The sequence below is a fragment of the Crinia signifera genome, chromosome 8 (assembly GCF_055691185.1).
Source record: "Crinia signifera chromosome 8, ASM5569118v1, whole genome shotgun sequence".
Taxonomy (NCBI): Eukaryota; Metazoa; Chordata; class Amphibia; order Anura; family Myobatrachidae; genus Crinia; species Crinia signifera.
The window spans coordinates 22,097,885-22,122,583 of record NC_139224.1 but is presented as its reverse complement, the minus strand read 5'-3'; the positions used below and the strand labels follow the sequence as shown (position 1 = coordinate 22,122,583).

Genomic DNA, 24,699 nt, shown 5'->3' with positions numbered 1-24,699 from the left:
TGTATTAAGCCTGCCAATCAGATCCTAACTGTTTATAGGTTATAGGCTGGGTTTGAAAAATGACTGGAGCCGATTGGCAGTTGCGTTATCACCTCCCACTTTATCACTTCTCCAGGCTTAATACATCTGCCCCTTAGTTCCTCATGCGCGGCTCTAAAGCGCAGGTGCAAAAAAATAAGATGCTACTAATTCCAAACTGCGAATGTGCAAGCCTGGAAGGCCGTTCCTGCACACACTTCGGCATGAGGAAGCCGCGGCTGATCACAAGATAGGCACAGTGCTGGAAAACATGGAGATGTGACTGCACTCACGTGTTTAGCCTATGCCCCTACTACGAGTCACCATAACCTTTGCACATCAATACAAAACCTATACCGCCGAAAAAGGGTTTACGGGTTGCATTGGTTCAGGTCAGGTAACCCATGTCGACCTTCCTGCATGTTGATCGAGTGGTGTCGGCCTAATGTTTGTAGACCTAGAGACCGTATATACCGAGTTGGGGCAGGAGCGAGGATCAGCGAGAATCCTCGGGGCAGGAGCGAGACAGATATGAGTGTTGGGGTGTTTCTGGAGTAGAACGGAGATCACATGACTGAAGGGATCCCAAGAGGTAGAGGAGACCAATACAGGCGTCACAATCAGTATTAACAGGTGGGGCGGGGGAAGGGACACAAAGATTTCCCCAGTGACATCACAGTACTTCCTGTACACACTAGGAATGCCTAGCCTTCTCTAACGCGCTGTATCCCTCCCTATGCGCTAGATATGGGTACAGCTGTGCACTTGGCATGTACCTATCCTATTTACATACACCCATTCATCACAAAAACATAATTACACCTTCATTAATCAACGCCAAGTTTATACGCAGGAGCCGATGCTGCGAGTCCTGTGCCCAAATCCCGAGTCTCACAGGATCCAGTAAACGATTTACCTCTTGCAAACTCAATTTCCACTTCCTCCGCTGGTTCTCTATGTGGGTTTTAGGAAGTTAATAACTACATCTCCACATCCTTAATCTTCTTTCATTCTATAAAAGCATTACGGTCCTGGCAAGATACCGAAGTTACATCCGAGATCCCGCCAGTTCCTACTGGAAACATTTTCACATTTTAGCTCCCCGGCATCGCGCACAAAACAAGCCAAACGTGCTTCTGTCACTGTGACAGCCAAGAACGTTACAGCAATCTGCCATGTGTGTCTCTGGGGGGAGTCAGCGCTGTGCTGGAGCCTGGTCCGTGAACTCTCCAATCTCCCCGGCATTCCCCCCCCTGACGTGCTGCGCAGATGGCTTCTGCCAGGGAGCTTGCTCTGCCTGATACTGTCAGGGTAATAACATACACTCCCTCTCACGCTCACTCTACAAGAAACAACCTTGGGGCGGGTGTACTGTGGTGCGAGTCCGGCTGCTGCGCGGGACGCCGGCTGAACTTGGAGTTTTGTTTTTTTTAAAGGGGCAACAAATTACAGAGCATGCGTGCCGGATGCTGAAAAAGGTTAGTAAATAAATTAAACAGGTCAGCATTGCCCGCTGCCCCTCCAAACAATACCGTGCCACCCGCATATACATGCATGCGCTGACCGCCCACTATCCAAAACGGCGCAATTCGGACTCGTACGAACAGTTCTGAATTGGCCCCAATATGCACGATGACCTTTCATAACCTTATATAACAAAACTAGGTGATTCATCGCGCCCTACAGGCGCTCTGCACAGTCGTAAGGGGCTGCGCCCCCTTAATTTGTGAACGTTTGTATATGAGAAAGATGGTTAGAATTGTATGAAAGATGGCCTGTATTGCAACTTGAGTTATAGGTGAAATGTGTTAAATAGAGAGCACATGATGTGGAAGGGGGTGTGTATTGTTTTGTTTAATTAAAAAGCGGTTACAGAGTGAGATGTACATTGATAGTGTGGAGGGTACAGTGACATTTGTGGGTGTGGGGGGCTGTGTGTGCGCGTTGTTTAGGTGTGTGTGTGCGCAATAGTATAGTAGGGTGTTTTTGAGTCAGCGGCTCCCCACTGGCGGAGGTCACGACACAGGAAAACAGGAGGCTGGGTAGTGATAGGGGTGTGTGGGCATAAGGGGGACTAAAGAGGAGGGTGGGGGTCCAGCGTGGCAGGACGGTGGCCCTGAGTCAGTGTCTCCTCCTACTGGGTGGGAGTTAGGGTGCATGAGAGCAGGAGGCTGGGCTATGAGGCATGATAGGGGTATGCGGGCAACACAGCATCAGCGACTCCCCAGTGGTAGAAGTTACGGTTCAGGAGAGCAGTCTGTGGCTTCCTGTTGCCTCCATTCCCCTCTTCACATCATGTCACTGCCCCCTGTCACATGCTGCCCTGCCCTCATTATCACATCACTCATCTCCTGATATACTCTGTGCTGCTGGAACCCTGCTTCTTCCACCATATAGTTCTCAGTATGTGGCTTCCTGCTGCCTCCATTCCCCTCCTCACATCATGTCACTGCCCCTGTCACATGCTGCCCTGTCCTCACTGACACATCACTCACCTCCTGATATACTCTGTGCTGCTGGGGACCCTGCTCCTTCCACTATATAACTCTCAGTCTCTGGCTTCCTGCTGCCCCATTCTCCTCCTCACATCATGTCCCTGCCCATGTCACATGCAGCCCTGTCTGTCCTCACTGCATCACTCATCTCCTGATCTACTCTGTGCTGCTGGAACCCTGCTTCTTCCACCATATAGTTCTCAGTCTGTGGCTTCCTGCTGCCTCCATTCCCCTCCTCATATGATGTAATTGCCCGTCTCATGTAAGGGGAGTAGTGACGCAGGAACTTGATGTCTGGTCTCTTACAGGTAAAGTACACACTTCAGTACACCTTAGACTACACTTGGTTGGCTAATATGGCCGTTTTATATCCTGAACAGATGACCCTAGGTGAGGTGTATCATATGTTCACAAAGGCGGGAAGAGGAAATTAAACCACGACAATAAACTTACTTGACTTTTTGAATCCAGATACAGTAGTCCGTAATATACAGATCATTAAGAATGTACGCAGGATCATTTGCTTGAAATACTGCATGGATGTCCAGCAAAGATTTCAGAACAGCAGCTTTACCTAAAATTAAAGAGAATTAGACAACAGACAAAAAGCTAACAACAAAAAAGTACTATAGTTTTATTTCTATTGGTTTAGAGTCAGGTAGATATTATTAGGGAATAACTGCTGTATTTCCATGCTGAGAAAGCTCTATCTGACAGACATCTGTCATTCTTACGTTTAAATGGCTACAAGCTAGACAGCTACAGACTGCAATGCGACAGTGCCCCTGATGGTCACATTGTCATGTAAAATGGTGAACTACTCCTTTATTTATTCCAAGCCTAAACATTGATGGAGTTGTATATAACTCTGTCGCTCCTCCACTGGGGGTGGGAAGTAACTGGGTGGGAACTCAGCACTTGCACAGGAATTGTGTACTATAGAGTTGTGTCGATACGTAGAAAGACGCCTGTTTTTTATATGCATCTCTTGCACCAAGGATGGTGTGCGATAATGATCTACGAATTCAAGCGCAGGAAAGAGTTGTGGGGATGTACAGACGTGTATAACTCTGCACATGGGCGAATATCTTTCTCTCTGTGTATATCTCACCCGATCCTGCACCGGACCCCTTAGCCTCACCCGATCCTGCACCGGCCCCCTTAGCCTCACCCGATCCTGCACCCGCCCCCTTAGCCTCACCCGATCCTGCACCGGCCCCCTTAGCCTCACCCGATCCTGCACCGGCCCCCTTAGCCTCACCCGATCCTGCACCGGCCCCCTTAGCCTCACCCGATCCTGCACCGGCCCCCTTAGCCTCACCAGATCCTGCACCGGCCACCTTAGCCTCACCCGATCCTGCACCGGCCACCTTAGCCTCACCCGATCCTGCACCGGCCACCTTAGCCTCACCCGATCCTGCACCGGCCCCCTTAGCCTCACCCGATCCTGCACCGGCCCCCTTAGCCTCACCCGATCCTGCACCGGCCCCCTAAGCCTCACCCGATCCTGCACCGGCCCCCTAAGCCTCACCCGATCCTGCACCGGCCCCCTTAGCCTCACCCGATCCTGCACCGCCCAACTTAGCCTCAACCGATCCTGCACCGCCCAACTTAGCCTCAACCGATCCTGCACCGGCCCCCTTAGCCTCACCCGATCCTGCACCGGCCCCCTTAGCCTCACCCGATCCTGCACCGCCCAACTTAGCCTCAACCGATCCTGCACCGCCCAACTTAGCCTCAACCGATCCTGCACCGGCCCCCTTAGCCTCACCCGATCCTGCACCGCCCACCTTAGCCTCACCCGATCCTGCACCGCCCACCTTAGCCTCACCCGATCCTGCACCGCCCACCTTAGCCTCACCCGATCCTGCACCGCCCACCTTAGCCTCACCCGATCCTGCACCGCCCACCTTAGCCTCACCCGATCCTGCACCGCCCACCTTAGCCTCACCCGATCCTGCACCGGCCCCCTTAGCCTCACCCGATCCTGCACCGGCCCCCTTAGCCTCACCCGATCCTGCACCGGCCCCCTTAGCCTCACCCGATCCTGCACCGGCCCCCTTAGCCTCACCCGATCCTGCACCGGCCCCCTTAGCCTCACCCGATCCTGCACCGGCCCCCTTAGCCTCACCCGATCATGCACCGGCCCCCTTAGCCTCACCCGATCCTGCACCGGCCCCCTTAGCCTCACCCGATCCTGCACCGGCCACCTTAGCCGATCCTGCACCGGCCACCTTAGCCGATCCTGCACCGGCCACCTTAGCCTCAGCCGATCCTGCACCGGCCACCTTAGCCTCAGCCGATCCTGCACCGGCCACCTTAGCCTCAGCCGATCCTGCACCGGCCACCTTAGCCTCAGCCGATCCTGCACCGGCCCCCTTAGCCTCAGCCGATCCTGCACCGGCCCCCTTAGCCTCAGCCGATCCTGCACCGGCCACCTTAGCCTCAGCCGATCCTGCACCGCCCACCTTAGCCTCAGCCGATCCTGCACCGCCCACCTTAGCCTCAACCGATCCTGCACCGCCCACCTTAGCCTCAACCGATCATGCACCGCCCACCTTAGCCTCAGCCGATCCTGCACCGCCCACCTTAGCCTCAGCCGATCCTGCACCGCCCACCTTAGCCTCAGCCGATCCTGCACCGGCCCCCTTAGCCTCAGCCGATCCTGCACCGGCCCCCTTAGCCTCAGCCGATCCTGCACCGGCCCCCTTAGCCTCAGCCGATCCTGCACCGGCCACCTTAGCCTCAGCCGATCCTGCACCGGCCACCTTAGCCTCAGCCGATCCTGCACCGGCCACCTTAGCCTCAGCCGATCCTGCACCGGCCACCTTAGCCTCAGCCGATCCTGCACCGGCCACCTTAGCCTCAGCCGATCCTGCACCGGCCACCTTAGCCTCAGCCGATCCTGCACCGGCCACCTTAGCCTCAGCCGATCCTGCACCGGCCACCTTAGCCTCAGCCGATCCTGCACCGGCCACCTTAGCCTCAGCCGATCCTGCACCGGCCACCTTAGCCTCAGCCGATCCTGCACCGGCCACCTTAGCCTCAGCCGATCCTGCACCGCCCACCTTAGCCTCACCCGATCCTGCACCGCCCACCTTAGCCTCACCCGATCCTGCACCGCCCACCTTAGCCTCACCCGATCCTGCACCGCCCACCTTAGCCTCACCCGATCCTGCACCGCCCACCTTAGCCTCAACCGATCCTGCACCGCCCACCTTAGCCTCAACCGATCCTGCACCGCCCACCTTAGCCTCAGCCGATCCTGCACCGGCCCCCTTAGCCTCAGCCGATCCTGCACCGGCCCCCTTAGCCTCAGCCGATCCTGCACCGGCCCCCTTAGCCTCAGCCGATCCTGCACCGGCCCCCTTAGCCTCAGCCGATCCTGCACCGGCCCCCTTAGCCTCAGCCGATCCTGCACCGGCCACCTTAGCCTCAGCCGATCCTGCACCGGCCACCTTAGCCTCAGCCGATCCTGCACCGGCCACCTTAGCCTCAGCCGATCCTGCACCGGCCACCTTAGCCTCAGCCGATCCTGCACCGGCCACCTTAGCCTCAGCCGATCCTGCACCGGCCCCCTTAGCCTCACCCGATCCTGCACCGGCCCCCTTAGCCTCACCCGATCCTGCACCGCCCACCTTAGCCTCACCCGATCCTGCACCGCCCACCTTAGCCTCAACCGATCCTGCACCGCCCACCTTAGCCTCACCCGATCCTGCACCGGCCCCCTTAGCCTCACCCGATCCTGACCCCTTAGCCTCACCCGATCCTGCACAGGCCCCCTTAGCCTCACCCGATCCTGCACAGGCCCCCTTAGCCTCACCCGATCCTGCACCGGCCCCCCTAGCCTCACCCGATCCTGCACCGGCCCCCTTAGCCTCACCCGATCCTGCCCAGGCCCCCTTAGCCTCACCCGATCCTGCACCGGCCCCCCTAGCCTCACCCGATCCTGCACCGGCCCCCTTAGCCTCAGCCGATCCTGCACCGGCCACCTTAGCCTCACCCGATCCTGCACCGGCCCCCTTAGCCTCACCCGATCCTGCACCGGCCACCTTAGCCCCAGCCGATCCTGCACCGGTCACCTTAGCCTCAGCCGATCCTACACCGGCCACCTTAGCCTCACCCGATCCTGCACAGGCCCCCTCAGCCTCACCCGATCCTGCACAGGCCCCCTCAGCCTCACCCGATCCTGCACAGGCCCCCTCAGCCTCACCCGATCCTGCACAGGCCCCCCCTCAGCCTCACCCGATCCTGCACAGGCCCCCCCTCAGCCTCACCCGATCCCGCACAGGCCCCCTCAGCCTCACCCGATCCTGCACAGGCCCCCTTCGCCTTACCCGATCCTGCACCGGCCCCCTTAGCCTCACCCGATCCTGCACCTGCCCCCTTAGCATCACCCGAACCTGCACCAGCCCCAGTGTCTCACCTGATTCTTCAACGGCCCCTTAGTCTCACGCGATAATTCACCTGCTCCCGTGTCTCACCTCATCCTGCACTGGCCCTTAAAACTCGCCCGATCCTTCACTGGCCCCTGAATCTCATCCTGTCTTGCAATAGCCCCTTAGTTTTACTGCTCACACAGAGAATTTAGTTTCAGAAGAAAAAAAAACCCTTAGCTTCAATTGTGTTGTTCTAAAAGTTGTTCTTTCTACAACCACGCAGCCATTAAATCAATTTGAATTATGATTTAGCCACTGGATGGCGACGTTCTATTTGTGAGCTTGACATTTCATTTATCTCTCGACCAACAAGCGATAGGAGGACGTTCTCTTATATTAAAGAGCGCTGCCTGCATTAACAGAAGGCGGCTATTTCGTGGACTGAAACATTATTTATGGCAATGCAGCATCTAATGCAATAGGGAGCAGTGACATCACTGAAGCCGACGGTTTTTATTGGCTGTCCTAATGATATGCATGGGGTGTTTGTGAAGTTTAATTCCTGTCCGGGGTTTGTTAAATGGCTCTAGTGCTGCACACGTCGGCGTGTTCCTGGCTCCGACACACGCTGGAGATAAAAATAACAGATATTGTTGTCTAAACTCAAATGTCTTTTTGGCATTCCTCCCCGCTCTGACATTTTCACACCACTTCCCTTGGCAGGCAATGCGCTGGGCTAAAACGATATCCAGATTGTGTTAAATAAAACACACATTTCTCCATCTAACACAAAGCCTGCGCTTCCCCACAAAGGCACAAACAGATCCACGCTCACAAATTCATGTGGTTTGTGGTGGTCCGCGGGTATACCCCCCACCCAGGAAGAGTCACTGCAGCTGGTGAGCGAGCAGAGAAAAGAGAGGTTATGGGGGGACGGGGAACCATTATGCAGAATGTGACAACACTTAAACACAGACTGGACGTCGCAATCTACCAGCTTCACTCGTTAATGGTCTCCCCCAGCTGTGTTCCGTTCCTTTGCTGTGCGATGGAAGTCTGTTCCAGGCAACTTTTACTATAATTAAATATTGTCTTTCACATCTCTTCAGCTTTCAGTCTATTTTTCTCTTCGATATAGACTGAACGGGACAGCGCATCGGGATCGAATGCGGCTGAAAACCATTCGATTTCGATTGTGACTATATTGTCAAAATCGATTCGAAAGTGACCCTGAATCGCACCGTGTGCGCAGGGCATTAGAGCTAGGAGCAGATTGGTTGGCACTTTATCTCTCTCCCCATTATCTTTCTCCAAACGCTGATAAACCTCCCCCTAAGTGGTTAAAGAGCCATAGTCACCCGGGGGGGAAACTGATCCAATCACAGTCTGCTTCACAGGTCCGCTAAGTGTCAGCTCTTGCAGCCAATGGTAGCAAGCGCACGCAGGGGTCGGCTGGCACCCACAGGAAGTGTTATGAATTCGGAGTTCATCATTAGCGATTAGTCTTCCGATGTTAAGAACCATTGTGTAAGTTGGTTATCTCTATGTGAAGAGATAACCAACTTTTGCCTCCAGGTGGTCCAGTTAAGGTGAGCCAATCACGTAGCCGGTAGTTAGCCGTCTATCTAGAACCAGAGCCCAGATAATAGGCTGCATCCGAGTGATTATGGTTTCTATTGTATAGGCCAGCAAATGAAGGTTACGGATAAGGAACGGTAATCATCTTCCTACACTAACCGCTCCCGATGTCTCCTAGTTCCAGATGCAAATCCATTCACTGCCAAGGGCCCAGTCAGAGCAGCTATTAGTACGTGGTAGCACTCTGGGTGCTCTGCCTGGCAACCAGAACTCAGTCAGTGATACAAGTAATACTGATAGATGGTTGCTATGGGAAACAGAGGACTAGCAACAAATGCTGCCACTAAAATTTTTCTCTAAAACCATCCATAGGTGTGTATTTGGCTTGTTTTACAAAACTGTTCCGAACCATGATCGGCCAATGGAGATTTCACAGCTGAGTCCGGCGCACTCTATAGAAACATAGAAACAGCAGATAGGAACCACTTGGCCCATCTAGTCTGCCCCTTTTTTAAACATGTTACTTCATATCATATTTGATCCTTATTTTTTTGTAAGGATATCAATATGCCTATCGCAAGCATGTTTAAATTGCTCTACTGTATTTGCCTCTACCACCTCTGATGGGAGGCTATTCCACTTATCTACTACTCTTTCTGTGAAGTTATTCTTCCTCACATTTCCCCTGAATCTTCCTCCCTAGTGTCAGTGCATGTCCTCGTGTTCTGTTGCTCCTCTTACTATGAAGAATGTCTCCCACCTGCACCTTCCTCCCTCTAGTGTCAGTGCATGTCCTCGTGTTCTGCTGCTCCTCTTACTATGAAGAATGTCTCCCACCTGCACCTTCCTCCCTTAGTGTCAGTGCATGTCCTTGTGTTCTGTTGCTCCTCTTCCTGTGAAGAATGTCTCCCACCTGCACCTTCCTCCCTCTAGTGTCAGTGCATGTCCTCGTGTTCTGCTGCTCCTCTTCCTGTGACGAATGTCTCCCACCTGCACCTTCCTCCCTCTAGTGTCAGTGCATGTCCTCGTGTTCTGCTGCTTCTCTTCCTGTGAAGAATGTCTCCCACCTGCACCTTTCTCCCTCTAGTGTCAGTGCATGTCCTCGTGTTCTGTTGCTCCTCTTCCTGTGAAGAATGTCTCCCACCTGCACCTTCCTCCCTCTAGTGTCAGTGCATGTCCTCGTGTTCTGCTGCTCCTCTTCCTGTGAAGAATGTCTCCCACCTGCACCTTCCTCCCTCTAGTGTCAGTGCATGTCCTCGTGTTCTGCTGCTCCTCTTCCTGTGACTAATGTCTCCCACCTGCACCTTTCTCCCTCTAGTGTCAGTGCATGTCCTCGTGTTCTGTTGCTCCTCTTCCTGTGAAGAATGTCTCCCACCTGCACCTTCCTCCCTCTAGTGTCAGTGCATGTCCTCGTGTTCTGCTGCTCCTCTTCCTGTGAAGAATGTCTCCCACCTGCACCTTCCTCCCTCTAGTGTCAGTGCATGTCCTCGTGTTCTGCTGCTCCTCTTCCTGTGACTAATGTCTCCCACCTGTACCTTCCTCCCCCTAGTGTCAGTGCATGTCCTCGTGTTCTGTTGCTCCTCTTCCTGTGAAGAATGTCTCCCACTTACACCTTGTTATAACCCTTGGTATATGTGAAAGTTTCTATCATGTCCCGCCTTTCCCTTCTCTGCTCCAAACTATACATATTAAGATCTTTTAATCTTTCCTGGTACGTTTTGTGATGTAGGCCATGCACCATTTTAGTTGCGCTTCTTTGTACAGTCTCTAATGTATTTATATCCTTCTGGAGATATGGCCTCCAGAACTGAACACAATACTCTAGATACAGTACTTCTCTACACTGGAACTGCTTGCAAATTAGATGTCAAAATGCACATATACACATCACCAGTTCTGGGCCTCTCTGCTATCAGATCTTCCATTGTCAATTATTTTTGTCCTTTCTATAATCTGCAACTGACCAAATTGTTTGGCCTAAACCTTTGCTGCATCCGCTTGGCCTGCACGTCTACTGAATGCAGACCAAGAGTAAAACAACTTACAATGACTACAGACGCATTTTGCTGGAACCAAAGTACCTGTTGAATCCACTCTATAAAACAGGTTACACGTCATATAGCAGGAGATGGGAAATGCAGGACATCAACAACCCACCTTGTGTGGGGCGGTGTTTTAGTTGGACAGACAAATTGAAGGGTTGCTCAGTTGGATGGTTAGAGGAAGGTTGCGTCTTAGTCGCAATGCTCTTAATGTCATATATGGCACTTGTGTATTGTGTGTGACTTGAGTTTGTATATGGAGCAGAAAAGAACTTAGACGTCTAGAACAGAGTTGACCGGAACCGATTCTCGAGAGCTACCAGCGGTCCACTATTTCCAACCTAGCTGGTGCACAGCTGTAGTCATTACTAACAGTCACATTTCCCAGACCACCTAGCTGGTGCACAGCTGTAGTCATTACTAACAGTCACATTTCCCAGACCACCTAGCTGGTGCACAGCTGTAGTCATTACTAACAGTCACATTCCCCAGATCCCCTAGCTGGTGCACAGCTGTAGTCATTACTAACAGTCACATTCCCCAGACTCCCTAGCTGGTGCACAGCTGCAGTCATTACTAACTGTCACATTCCCCAGATCCCCTAGCTGGTGCACAGCTGTAGTCATTACTAACAGTCACATTCCCCAGATCCCCTAGCTGGTGCACAACTGCAGTCATTACTAACTGTCACATTCCCCAGATCCCCTAGCTGGTGCAAGCTGCAGTCATTACTAACTGTCACATTTCCCAGACCACCTAGCTGGTGCACAGGTGCAGTCATTACTAACTGCCACATTTCCCAGACCACCTAGCTGGGGCACAGCTGTAGTCATTACTAACTGTCACATTTTCAAACCTGCTGCATTCATTCCTTCTATAGATCCACATGTTGCCTGATATACATAAACTGTTGGTAGATCTTGAGGACAGGTTTGGCCACCTGTGGTCTAGGCCAAGATCAATACAAAACACCAGAACTTATGTCAAGGAAGAGAGATCGAGGTATTGAATGCTTCTTGATAAAGCAAAACTCGTGGGCGCAGCTTGTTTTCTCTCTGAATCACCCACTACAATACATTAACAGGTGATTGGACCTTCTACTTTTCAAATGTCTCCCAGACCCAATGCAGTCCTTAGAAGATGAAGCCTTAAGTGGATGATCCCCCATTTCTTACCCAATCTCAGCAGTGAGCCAGTGTCCCGGATAGCCTTGGTCACCAGGCGGAAGTTTCTGTACAGCGGATAGCATAAGACGCGTCTCCCAAACGTCACCAGGACATCCGTAACCGACCCGTAAGTCTGTTACCGAAACAAAAAAGAAAGAAAAAGGTGCAGTTGACTGTATAGGTCTGGGGTAGCGAATTTGTGGCACTCCAGCTACTGCGACTGTTTTGCTGTTAGGGCAGTGGTGTCAAACTCAGGGCTCCAGCTGTTGTGGAACTACAGATTTCAGCATGATTTCACAGTTGCTAAAACTGTGGCAGGGCATGCTGGAACGTGTAGTTTCACAACAGCTGGAGGGCCAGAGGTTGTCTACCTCTAATATAGGCAATAAACTACACATTTATAGTACAGTAATAACAAGGACATAACCGATTCGGTATCAATGTGTGTGTGCGCCAACCGGACAATAATCACACCGTGCAGTTTTTCAGACAAGACGCAGGATCAGCCCGGGAGACGTGAAACGGCAACATTATATTACTGCGTCGTCTACAGAAAGCAGAACCTCGCTGGTATCCCCACGGATCGTGCGTACCAATCCCCCCCCCCACACACGCATACTGGCCCAATACACTGATTGTTAGAGACAGCGCACTATTTTCTTCTTAACATCGCATCCCAGCAAAGCAACATGTGGTATTTGTAAAAGACGCGTGTATATAGCTGCGCTTTACAAATGATTTATGAGACAGTTTCCAAGAAATCCAGCCCCGACACAAAAGAAGGGGGAGATGCATAAAACATCGTCCCTCCAGCGGCTGCTGATCATTGTGTACCGCGGAGAGTAAACAGCCAGAGGTGTTGGTGAAATCCCGGAGACTTCGCGGCAGGCAATTTGCCATTTCTCAAGGATGTACTCTGTGTATAAATGAGGCTGGTCTTATTAGACAGCAACGATTACCGCAGATTAAAAATTGAATCGGCATCAGCTCTCCAGACGTTTAGAGCTTGTTACATGAATATTTTACGTGTGTTGTATTAAATACCAGACTCACAAGGAGAATTGTATTAACCCTTTGTCCGCCGTACTGTGTCTAACTAGGCAAGGGCTGTGTGGGATTAAAATACAATCAACGCTCTTCGGAACATGAAGGGGGGATGATTACAAGTCCGAGGCAAATGCCCAAAGCGTAGACAGACTCATCTCTGAACCAAGAGCAGCAGCTAATTCTTCTTCTCAATGGGAGTACTCCCTTCTGCTGCCTAGTCATGTGAGATCACCTACCTCCTTCATCTTTACACCCTTCCTTTCAAATGAGAGTACCTCCTTCAACTCCACTCTATTACGTGGATTGAGTGTACCACCTCCCTCACTACCAATCTGACAAAACCACCATCCACCTTGACACACATACTAAAAATAGGAACAGTGCGTGCCGCAAAAATTTACACCATAATGCCTACTACACATTATGCCACACTGTAATGACTACTACACATGATTATACCACACACTGTAATGCCTATCACGTATTATACCACATACCGTAATGCCCATTACACATTATACCACACACTGTAATGCCTATTAATTATTATACAACATGCCATAATGTCCATGATATATTATACCACACCGTAATGTCTATTACATATTATGCCACATAAGTGCCGCTTACCTACACGCTTGTTGCCAGGGTTTTCCTACCCATTGTCAGGGGTTATATGCTCGTTGCAAGGGGTTTCTTGCTTAATGCCAGGGGTTACATGCTCCTCGCTAGGGGCTTCATGCTGGTTGCCATGGGGTATTACATGCTTGTTGCCAGGATGAGTTTACATGCTCATTGCCCAGGGGTAATTACATGCTCCTTGCCTTGGGAGTTAAATGCTCATTGCCCAGGGAGGGGGATTAAATGCTTGTTGCCCAGGGAGGGGGATTACATGCTCGTTGTCCAGTGAGGGGGATTACATGCTCGTTGCCCAGTGAGGGGGGATTACATGTCATTGCCCATCGGGGGGATTACATGCTCGTTGCCCAGGGGGGAATTACATACTCATTGCCCAGGGCAGGGTAGGTGCAGTGTGCACAGATCCGGTACTTCAGCGTGGCTCTGGGCCACCATCTGGGCCTGCCTCAGCTGACCGCCTGTTCTGTATGTGCAATTCTGCTGCCACGCCAGTGTCCAGGGCGCACGTGCAGTATAGGCAGCAGCCAAGCGGCTCAGTGGCACAACACAACATGTAGATGGCTGAGCGTTGCGGTGGGACCACACAAAGAACAGGAGGATGATGTGGCTGGGCACATATAGCGTACATCACTGCCACCGCATTCGAGCTCTGCCTCTGGGGCCCCTCAGAATCATCTAGGCCCTTCACAGTTGTCCCATATGGAAATATCGGCAGAGATTGAAACCCCCCCCCCCCCCACAGATGGGCCAAGTGGTTCTTATCTGCTATCAGATTCTATGAGGTAAACTTACTAAAGCGTCTAAAAGTGAAAAGAAACCAATAACATTCTGTCTATCATTTTCTAGGATGCAATAGAGAAATAGACAGAATCTGACTGGTTGCTATGGGCAACTCCATCTCCTTTCATTTTTAAAACCGTTAGCGAACAACCGCTGCTTAGCGAACCTTGCTGAATCAGGCCCCTTGTACGCAAGCCACCTGGACGAGTGCGCAGAGCAGTCTGACGCAGACACGTCCTATCAGAATCACTCCCTACAGTATGTGCTCTTACGACACAGGAACCTATTACTAGCTTACCACTTGCCCAAACAAACACCGCCGTTCTAAGCCTTGCGCATATATATGTATCCATGACAACAGACTTTATTTAGCTATTTTTTTTGTTTCAGATTGGCAACTGGAAGCAGACACGCATTTGTGCTGTAGCGCACACCGACTCCCCAGGCAGACAATGGAGCAGTGTATAAACCAAGCCAGCGTCTGGTGAAGCACGGACCCATCTCCACACACACAGCGGCATTCCATGTGAGCGAAAGCACAACTAATAAATCATTTCCTGAGCAAAGAGTGTTGTGTCCATTACCAAGGCAAAGACAGTGCGGCTCTCAATGTACTGGAACGCAGCAATATGGCTCTGCACTTCAGAGACAAAAAGAAAGTGGCGTTGCCTAGGGTTGCGAGGATGCATGGTTTGAATGCTCCGTTAAAGCCCTCTTAAGAGCGTAATCTGCTGTAAAATGCTCCATATATTGCAGCAATTACTCGCAGATCGTCTCTCTGCACATACTGCTAAGTACCAGCGCACTGCATTACTACACAGGCGGAAACAGGGATTTGGACCTTGACAGCAGCCAGCAGAGCTAATGCTGCAATAATACAAACCACTGAGGTCTGGTCTGCTTCGGAGGGACAGTTCTCCAGCACCGCTCCCCATACAGTATATCCTGCCTTGTGTTCAAGCAAATGATTGCCCCAGTGCCGGCTCACCAGAGCAGCTCCTAATTATCCTGGTTACTGCATCTGTGTAGCCAGCTAACACTCTCGCAGGTTAACCCCATGGTGACTAGTCAGCCTGGGCCCTGCATCCAAGTGCGGAACAAGGATCCTTCTTTGCAGACAAAGGGGTTGCTGGTATAAAACGGTGGTCATCGCATTCTCTCTGGGGTTTAATGTACGAGGAAACCCATAGATTCCAGCATTTAGTGCAGAATATATGGGTTACAGCATGGGGAAAATGCTAATTGGATATGCCCCAAGATACGTTTAGCCTCAGATCTGAATTTATGGATTTATACCAAATCACACCTAATGGTTCTTATCTGCAGTGAAGTTCTAGATTTCTGAGATCTGCATGAGGGTACACACTGAGCGATATAATGTCTGATCCACCGGATCAGGTGCTTATTGTGTGTATGCCCAATATGTGAATGTACGTGGTCAATCCTGATTATAGCGACACCATTAACAACGCTCCAGTGTGTGAGGCCATTGTTCCATCCTTTATGAACATCACTTCAGTGTGTCCGGCCATTGTTCCATCCTTTATTAACGTCGCTCCAGTGTGTCCGGCCATTGTTCCATCCTTTATTAACGTCGCTCCAGTGTGTAAGGCCATTGTTCCATCCTTTATTAACATCACTCCAGTGTGTACTGGCCATTGTTCCATCCTTTATTAACATTGCTCCAGTGTGTACTGGCCATTGTTCCATCCTTTATTAACGTCGCCCCAGTGTGTCCGGCCATTGTTCCATCCTTTATTAATGTCGCTCCAGTGTGTCCGGCCATTGTTCCATCCTTTATTAACGTCGCCCCAGTGTGTACGGCCATTGTTCCATCCTTTATTAACGTCGCCCCAGTGTGTACGGCCATTGTTCCATCCTTTATTAACGTCGCCCCAGTGTGTACGGCCATTGTTCCATCCTTTATTAACGTCGCCCCAGTGTGTACGGCCATTGTTCAATCCTTTATTAACATCGCTCCAATGTGTACGGCCATTGTTCCATCCTTTATTAACATCGCCCCAGTGTGTACGGCCATTGTTCAATCCTTTATTAACATCGCTCCAATGTGTACGGCCATTGTTCCATCCTTTATTAACATCGCCCCAGTGTGTACGGCCATTGTTCCATCCTTTATTAACGTCGCCCCAGTGTGTACGGCCATTGTTCCATCCTTTATTAACATCGCCCCAGTGTGTGCTGGCAATCATGGCTGATGGGGATTCTTTCAGGTCAGCCCAAATCCTCGTCGCTCCAGTGTTCCATCCTTTATTAACATCACTATAGTGTGCACAGCCTCATTCCGTCCTTTAGGAGCATCGCTCCAGTGTGTACGGGTAATCCAGGCTGAGGGGATTCATTTCGATGTCGGACCGAATCCCGTCGCTCCAGTATTCTGTCCTTTATTAACAATCGCTCTAGTGTGCACAGGCAATCCAGGTTGGTGGGGACTTTTTCCAAAGCTGGAACGCATCCATAATGCTCCAGTGTCCACCCAGCTTTTTTCGCATTACAGACCTGCTGTGGGTCACCACACCCACAATGATTCAAGTCAGTAGCTAATGTTTGTGGTACTCAGATACTCAAAGCTAATGACCTGTGACAATGACTGAGTATGAGTCTGCTGCCTAGCTAGTCATCCACAGTATGTGACATCTGTGGAGCTTGTCTTCTGGAAAGTCCAAAACTTTTCTTTAATTCGTATACCCCACCTGTAGGCAGAGAACCCTGTATAAGAGCTTTCGATAGTAAGTTATCTAACGGTTAGTGGCTGATGTGGTGATCATCCAGGTCCCTTCCTCCCGTGGGTCTTGTGCTATGACAATTCCTTGAGAACCAAGCAATCAGAACTCTCTGATGCCAGCACTTTGAGACACATCTCGAAGTTCAGAATCCAAGAAGATCCCTTGGAAGATCAGTGGTCTTAGCCTTGGGACTTCAGCCAATCTCGCCCAGTGCTGGTTTGTTTGGTGTTGCGGGTACCCCGGATATTTTATCACCTTGTTAAACTTGTGCAATGATATGCTTTTAATAATGATGTTCCTATGGTAGTAACTGGTCTCATTCAGTGATTGCTACTGGTTTACTCTTGATTAACCACTTAATTTACGGACTAATGGACAATACAAAGCTTGGTGACATCTCCTAAAATCTATAATCATTTCCTTGGTTTTGTCCACATTTAAAACAGACTGTCCCTTTTTGGACCCAGCTTGTAACTTAACAGTCAGGAGCTGATTGGCCGGTGATAAAGGGCCTTATTCTAGTTCACTCTTTCTGACAAATTCCTTCTTAGATGGACAAAACCATGTGTACTGCAGGTGGGGCAGATGTAACATGTGCAGAGAGAATTAGATTTGGGTGGGGTTTTACTTCAAAGTGAGATTTATATTGCAGTGTAAAATAAAGCAGTCAGTATTTACCCTGCACAGAAACTAAATAACTCACCCAAATCTAATTCTCTCTGCACATTTTACATCTACCCCCGGCAGTGCAGCATGGTTTTGTCCATTTAAGAAGGAATTTGTCAGAAAAGAAAAGAGTGAACTAGAATAGGACCCAAAGTACCAGGCACTTTATCACTTCTCCTCCCTTAGCACTGTTTCATAAATCTACCCCTCCGTTCAGGACTACAGTTCAGGTGCTGCGGCCTTGTGAGTCCTTTTAGCATTCCCTCCATCTTCACCATCTGGTGATCACCTTTAACATTCTAGACCATGGGTCTTCAACCTGCGGCCCTCCAGATGTTGTGAAACTACATGTTCCAACATTCATTGCCACATTTTTTCCTATGAGAGCATGCCAAAACTGTCAGGGCATGCTGGAACATGTAGTTCTAGTAACATCTGGAAGGCCACAGGTTGAAGACATGTGTTCTAGACGGCCTCAAAATGCCTCCCTCCTGCCTTATGCTCCCCACAAAACAGGGTCGGATCCGGACTTTTCTTCTAGGTGGGGGCGTTTTACAGTTTAATTTTGCCCCTCCCCCATCCAGGCTGACTCCTCCCCTTCCATATCCCGACTCCTTCCTGACCCACAACTTTCAGAACAGTTGCTAGGCAGATCCCAGAGATGTCCCCCCATACAATACACTGAGCACAGCAGGCAGCCTCCCGGTGATGAAAGGCTTGCTGACATTCGTCGCATGGGGCTGGACGCTCCGGGTCGCCGGGAGCTCGTGTGCTGCGGCTGTCTAGCTGACACCCAGCCACTGACCCTCACTGGCCGCTCCGGGCTCCCGGGAGCTTGTGTGCTGCAGTTGTCTGGCTGACACCCAGCTGGCCACTGATGTGCTGCGGCTCCCTGGCTGACACTCCGCACGGGGCTGGCTGCTCCGGGCCAACTGTAAACTTGTGTGCTGTGCAGGCTTTCAGGGGGCAGATATAGACTTCCTGGGGGGGGGGGCGATCGCCCACTTTGCCCCCCTCTATATCCGCGTCTGCCACAAAGTCCCCTCAGTGTTCTACATAGCCTTTACAAATGGCGTCTTTTAGGATGTTGCCTTATTACATGATACTTGGAGTTTATAACTTTACTTTCTTACTGTATGATAGTCCCTTCATTTCACTAGGAAAGCTTCCTCTCTATTCCCACTGCCCGTAAGAATGCGATCGTCCTATTCACCACCGCCCCCAAGCTGTGCGGGTCCTTTACAATGCAACGCTCAACCTAATTCATGCGATTGTTACTGGATTATACTAGCTCACAGAGTGCTCAGTCATTCTCTCTGCCCTCCGGCACAGCCAATGGGACCAAGCTTTCATAACCTGAAACAAATCCACTCTTCCTACAATCATTAAGGGTAAGAAATTCTGCAGACTCCCTTAGCTCCTGCTTATTGCAAAAGAAAAGGAGAAGCGATTCGCTTTCAGTCTCCTTACCCCCAGCTTGCACCTCTCAGACCCAGCGGTGGGAAGAATGGAGAGAGATAAAGTACCAACCAATCAGCTCCTGACTTTTTTCGAACATAGTCTTTAAGGTGGCAGATAGAAGTTGATTGGTTAGTATTTAACCACGTTCTATTCTTTAGTAATCTGTCGCTAATGCTGGGTACACACCAGAACGATCTGGCCTCAATTCCCCCAATTTCAATACAATCTTGACCACTTGTATGTAAATTGGGCATAGTTCGGCATGTATTAGATCCGATGCGCGTCCCCGCTGGTCTTTTGGTCGTTTTGCAGATCCTACCTGCTGCAGTCAGGATTTAAAAACGATCCATTCAACTGAGAACAGATCCGGAATTGGATCGGAAGAAGGACGTGTGCTCGTCGTATGGTCGTCTCACGATCATGATCGTTCTGGTGTGTACCCTACACAACTCTGCCCAAATTCCGGATGGGTTCTCCAGTAAAAAAAATATATAGTGCTGCTCTATATCCACAGACTTATAGCACAGCAGTATTATGTATCGCTATACTTGAAGGGGAACAATTTGACCCATCAACCACTAAGGATAAAGTACTGGTGCTCTAAAAAGATGCAAAGGACTGAAAAGACCGGTGGATACGAGCAGATTACTTTGTCGGTATCTCCGTTAAAATCATCTCCTGAATAAAAAACATTTTTTTACCCTCTCTCATATATCCATGTCAGACAAAACCACCAAGCTTTAGATACACAAAGGAGATATTGATTTGTTTTCCTTAATTAACAATGTGACATCTCTCTGGGAATGGTCTCACGCACGGAGACTGTGTTTGATCGCAGCAGCTGTCCCTCTATGATATAAGGCTATAGGAGTGCAATTTATGCCTTATATCAGGGATGGGAAACCTTTGGCCATCCAGCTGTTTTGAACTACACATTCCAGCATGCCCTGCTACGGTTGTGCTATTTGTCCATGCTATAACTGTTGCAGGGTATGCTGGGATGCGTAGTTGCACAGCTGAACGGAAAAGGTTCCCCATCTATGCATTTCATCTTAACCTCTCTGTCCTGGAGATTTATCATTTTCCCCCTCCTCCCCCAATAAAACAAATGGGACCAAGACATTCCCCTGTCATCACTGAGCCGTTACCTGTCAATTAGGGTGGCCAATCCCGGGATCCCGCCGATCCCGGGATTTGGCCCCCAAAACGCGCAGTCTAATGCCGGGCAGCTGCCCAACTTCTCCCAGCAACACTGCGCAGCGTGACGAGATCAGAGGTCACGCTGTGCAGGCAGAGGTCGTGCCCGGCAGTGTGATGCCGCGCCACCCGCCCAGCCAGCAAGCCCAGCCCGCCCACCCAGCCAGCAGCATGGACAACCCGTCCCCCCACCCAGCAACCGGGCTCCTGGTTCCTGGCAACCCTGCTGCACCCTCAAATGTAAGTAAATGTGGGGCAGCCAGGGTGTCTTTTTATTAGGAAAGCCAATCCCGGGAATCCCGGGATTGAGCATTTTTCAATCCCGAATCCCGAGATTGAAAAAATGCCCCGGGATTGGCTTCCCTACTGTCAATATTCAGTTTCAGTTACCTAACAGCCCAATGCATACTATATAGTCTTCACGAACAATAAAACCCCAACATCTATTCCTCACGCCTTCAGCCAAAACCACAGTGCGGTCTCCTCTCATTTTACAACGAACACAGATAAAACGGAACGCTTAGGTTTCTTCATTTCAGCAGTAAAATAGCAAAATGTAAAATGAAACACTATCCGGTAGCAGCCCCGTGGGGGTTTCATAAACAGGGGCTTAGACATTTTATGCAGCATTATCTGTGCGCCTCTCTTATAGCATGTTAAATCAGGAATGGATTCCTGGAATAGACAGCTCGAATGACCTAATAAAGTAGGGCAATCCTTCCAAGACTACTCTCTCTCTTGCAGACTCTGCCTGTTAAAGCCCCCATACACTGGACGATGTACCGCAAACTGGGCTTTTTTCATGGATTGCAGCAATCACAGGGGTGAGCCCAAATTGCAGGTGACTGACAGCGGATCCGATGCAATGTGCTGTCCCGTGCGCAACGCACTGGACCCTCCGAGTCACCCCTGCTGCGGACGCAATCTCCTGGATTGTTTCTGAGCCTGGCAGGCTCAGCTGAGATTGCTTGCAAAATATCGCAAGCAAACGGACTACATGCAATATATAACGTATGAGAGACCGCTGCCCGGGAAGGTGGCTCAAGGAGTATTGCATTCAACTTCTTAGAGGGGAGAAGTCGCCGCAAATGTATAGGAGCCATTAGGCACTAGAAAAAAGGTTCCGAGCTGGAACGAGGAACCAACAGCTGAAGTACATCTTCAACATGTAGCGGAAACCCTAGGGAACTTTTTAGCAAGTGCTGATGGGCACATGCTACCAAAATATATTTTTCCTCTCTACAAGGGGCGAAAGCCCTCTTCACCTGGTTCAGAAGGCAACCCACAGTCCACTTGCAACCGATCTGGGAGAGCAAGAGGAACGTGTTCTTGGTGTTAATAAATACTATTATGCCGATCAGTTAGCAAGTTATGTCCACAGGCATTTCCCGTCTAAGTTTGGAGTTTGGGTGGACAAGTCGCCTCCTCTTGCCCCAGTTCATCCCGAATATTTCTTCACCATCTTCAAACAGATTAAAACCACTAAAAAAATCCTTTGGTTTCGATTTGCCGATTTGGAAATATAATATTCCTATGTTCCATCCCCATTTCTGTCAAACCCCATCAGGAACAACCAGGTTTTTCTATAGAAAGCTCCCTACAGATGCGTCTGTTTAGGCAGAAATCAGATATAAGATTCCTCATAAATCAAGCGACTGGTATTTAAAGCACAAAGAAGCCGTTTTATCACGAAAGGGAAGCTTGGCGCAACTGTATCAATAATGTATGAGGACGCATCTGTAATTACAAGGGAACCAGCACCTCGGGACTGCAGTACTCAATAATTGCATCAGTGATATCGCAGGACCCACTGTGTCCATCTGGGATGGTGGGAAGGTGTGCTAGATAGGTCATTACCCTGAAATAGGCGACTCCCATTGTAAACAGCACACATAGGAATGCCAATTTCTAGAGCCATCTTTTTATTTATGTTTTGCGAAAATAAATTTGACTTCTTTGACGTTTTTTCTATAGGTTTTTGCTGAAAAAAACACAACATATTAAAAAAAAGTCTGCTAACCTATTACCAGCCGCAACATTTACTTTTCTTTCCAGGTGATAGACTTCAAACGGAATCATCGGCAGTCCCCTATAGCCTCTGTGCCGCTGCGCGTCAGGCATTCCTCTGGTGCGATATCAAAGCACAACCAGGTCTTGCATGCACTGGGAGCATGTTGCTTCGGGCAAAGATATGATCGCACTTTGATAATCCACCAAAGAGATGGCACGCTGCCAGCGGCACCAGGCGCACTGCAGAGATGGATCACCAGGAAGGAGACAGAGAAACTAGATTTTTTTTTAATCAAAACAGTTTAAGGGTTTTGTGGAGGCCATGAGATCTTCCGCAGGAAATAAAGAAAAACCAGCTGGACGACATCAGAGATGGGAAATGAATGCTTATTAATGCGATGTAGGCATATCACCAGCTTACATATTCAGCAGTGTTGTGTAAAGTAGGTTACACAACAACCGGTTCAATTATTTGGAAAAACTTTTTTTTTTTTAGGAGTGAGCATAGCAACCAATGAGATTTGACTGATCATTTATATAGCACCTTCTAGATCTAGAGGATGACAGGTAGAACCTGATTCGTTGCTAAGGGCAACATCTCTCACTTTTTTAAACAACACTCACACTTTAGTAAATTTACCTCTTAGTGTGTAGGCCAGAGGTTCCCAAACGCGGTCCTCAAGGCACCCCAAAGGTCCAGGTATTAAGCATACCCATGCTTGGCCACAGGTGACTTAATTAGTAACTCAATGGAAAATACAATATTTTGCCAAGAATAGCGCAAAACAAAAAGGGAGTATGCTGCTGGTGGTGAACACCGAGTGCCCTGTCAACGTGAACACTCAAAGTGATAAACTGGTGATAGAAAGATTGATGACACCACTTAGCGCTAAACCCTATAATTAGGTACACAAGATAAAATTACGTATCTTAAACCAGGTGTTGATCTTTGATGTATTTCAAATGAGGTCAGCACCTGAAACAACATAGAATGATATCGCCCTTTTCTCCCAAATGAATGGGATGTGTGAATATAAAGGGTATATCAATACAGAAAGATCATGGTGCAGTTTCCAGGTAAACAGAAAGTTTTAATAAGCACAGGAAACTCACAATATTGCAGATGGTAACAAGCATATAAAAAGCCAAACGGCAAAGCTGCTGCACAATCAAATTCTTCCTCCCATCCGACACTGGATTCAGGTGGTGAAATGGAGACTCAGGGCACCGGTATCCCAAAAGTTCCTCAGGTCCAGGGAAGATGATATGCAGTCCAGTAAAAGATAAAGTATGCGTCTCACTTAATGCATTTCGGGTCGAATTGACCCTTCATCAGAAGTGTGACTCACACTTCTGATGAAGGGTCAATTCGACCCGAAATGCATTAAGTGAGACGCATACTTTATCTTTTACTGGACTGCATATCATCTTCCCTGGACCTGAGGAACTTTTGGGATACCGGTGCCCTGAGTCTCCATTTCACCACCTGAATCCAGTGTCGGATGGGAGGAAGAATTTGATTGTGCAGCAGCTTTGCCGTTTGGCTTTTTATATGCTTGTTACCATCTGCAATATTGTGAGTTTCCTGTGCTTATTAAAACTTTCTGTTTACCTGGAAACTGCACCATGATCTTTCTGTATTGATATACCCTTTATATTCACACATCCCATTCATTTGGGAGAAAAGGGCGATATCATTCTATGTTGTTTCAGGTGCTGACCTCATTTGAAATACATCAAAGATCAACACCTGGTTTAAGATACGTAATTTTATCTTGTGTACCTAATTATAGGGTTTAGCGCTAAGTGGTGTCATCAATCTTAATTAGTAACTCAGTCAGTCTGATTTACCCATCTGTGCTGAGCCATGGATATACCTAAAACCTGGACCGTCGGGTGCCTTGAGGAACCTCTGGTGTAGGGTCTTTGGGCGGGATGCACTAAAGTGCAAATGTGGTAAAAACCCAGTTTTCGAGGTTTTTAACATATTGTCATATGCCCCAAAGCACCTCTGCCAGGTCACCGCTGCGTGGGGTATCTATATTAGAAAGCCTATGGGATTCTTTCCGCCACTGTGTTTGAGGGTTTCGTCATGTATCCCTACCTATATGCCCAAAGTGCGCCGCCGTCACTGTGCGCATAGGCAGAGGACCCCCCCCCCCAGGTCTCAGAAAAGTCCAGGGACCGCACCACATCTCTTACCGCAACAGTTGTGCTTTGCGCTAATAAACGCAAATGTTAGAGCATCTGATTGGTTGCCATGGCGACTACTGCACTTTTCTTTAAAAGGTGTGATACATCCCCTCCTTATGAAAAGCCATTTCCTAGTACAAATATTAACACCTTGGTGGCACAGAGACACAAATCCTAGCATTGCTGGGTGCATAGGTTCCAATAAAGATCACATAGGTTTCATCCTGGTGGTCTAGTGTCCCTCCACAGATTTGGTTTCTCACAAATGAACCTCATAGTGGTGC

At 49.5% G+C, this 24,699-nt stretch overlaps 1 protein-coding gene across 1 annotated transcript in view; it reads right to left on the bottom strand.

Annotated features, from left to right (window-relative positions):
* Positions 1 to 24,699, bottom strand: part of SHQ1 (SHQ1, H/ACA ribonucleoprotein assembly factor) — a 77,667-nt gene that overhangs the window by 23,074 nt on the left and 29,894 nt on the right. The window contains exons 10-11 of the mRNA XM_083155973.1: positions 11,688 to 11,811; positions 2,967 to 3,087 (exon numbers count right to left, since the gene is read on the bottom strand). Of these exons, the coding sequence (XP_083012099.1) occupies positions 2,967 to 3,087; positions 11,688 to 11,811 (245 nt within the window). The remainder of the gene's footprint in view (positions 1 to 2,966; positions 3,088 to 11,687; positions 11,812 to 24,699) is intronic.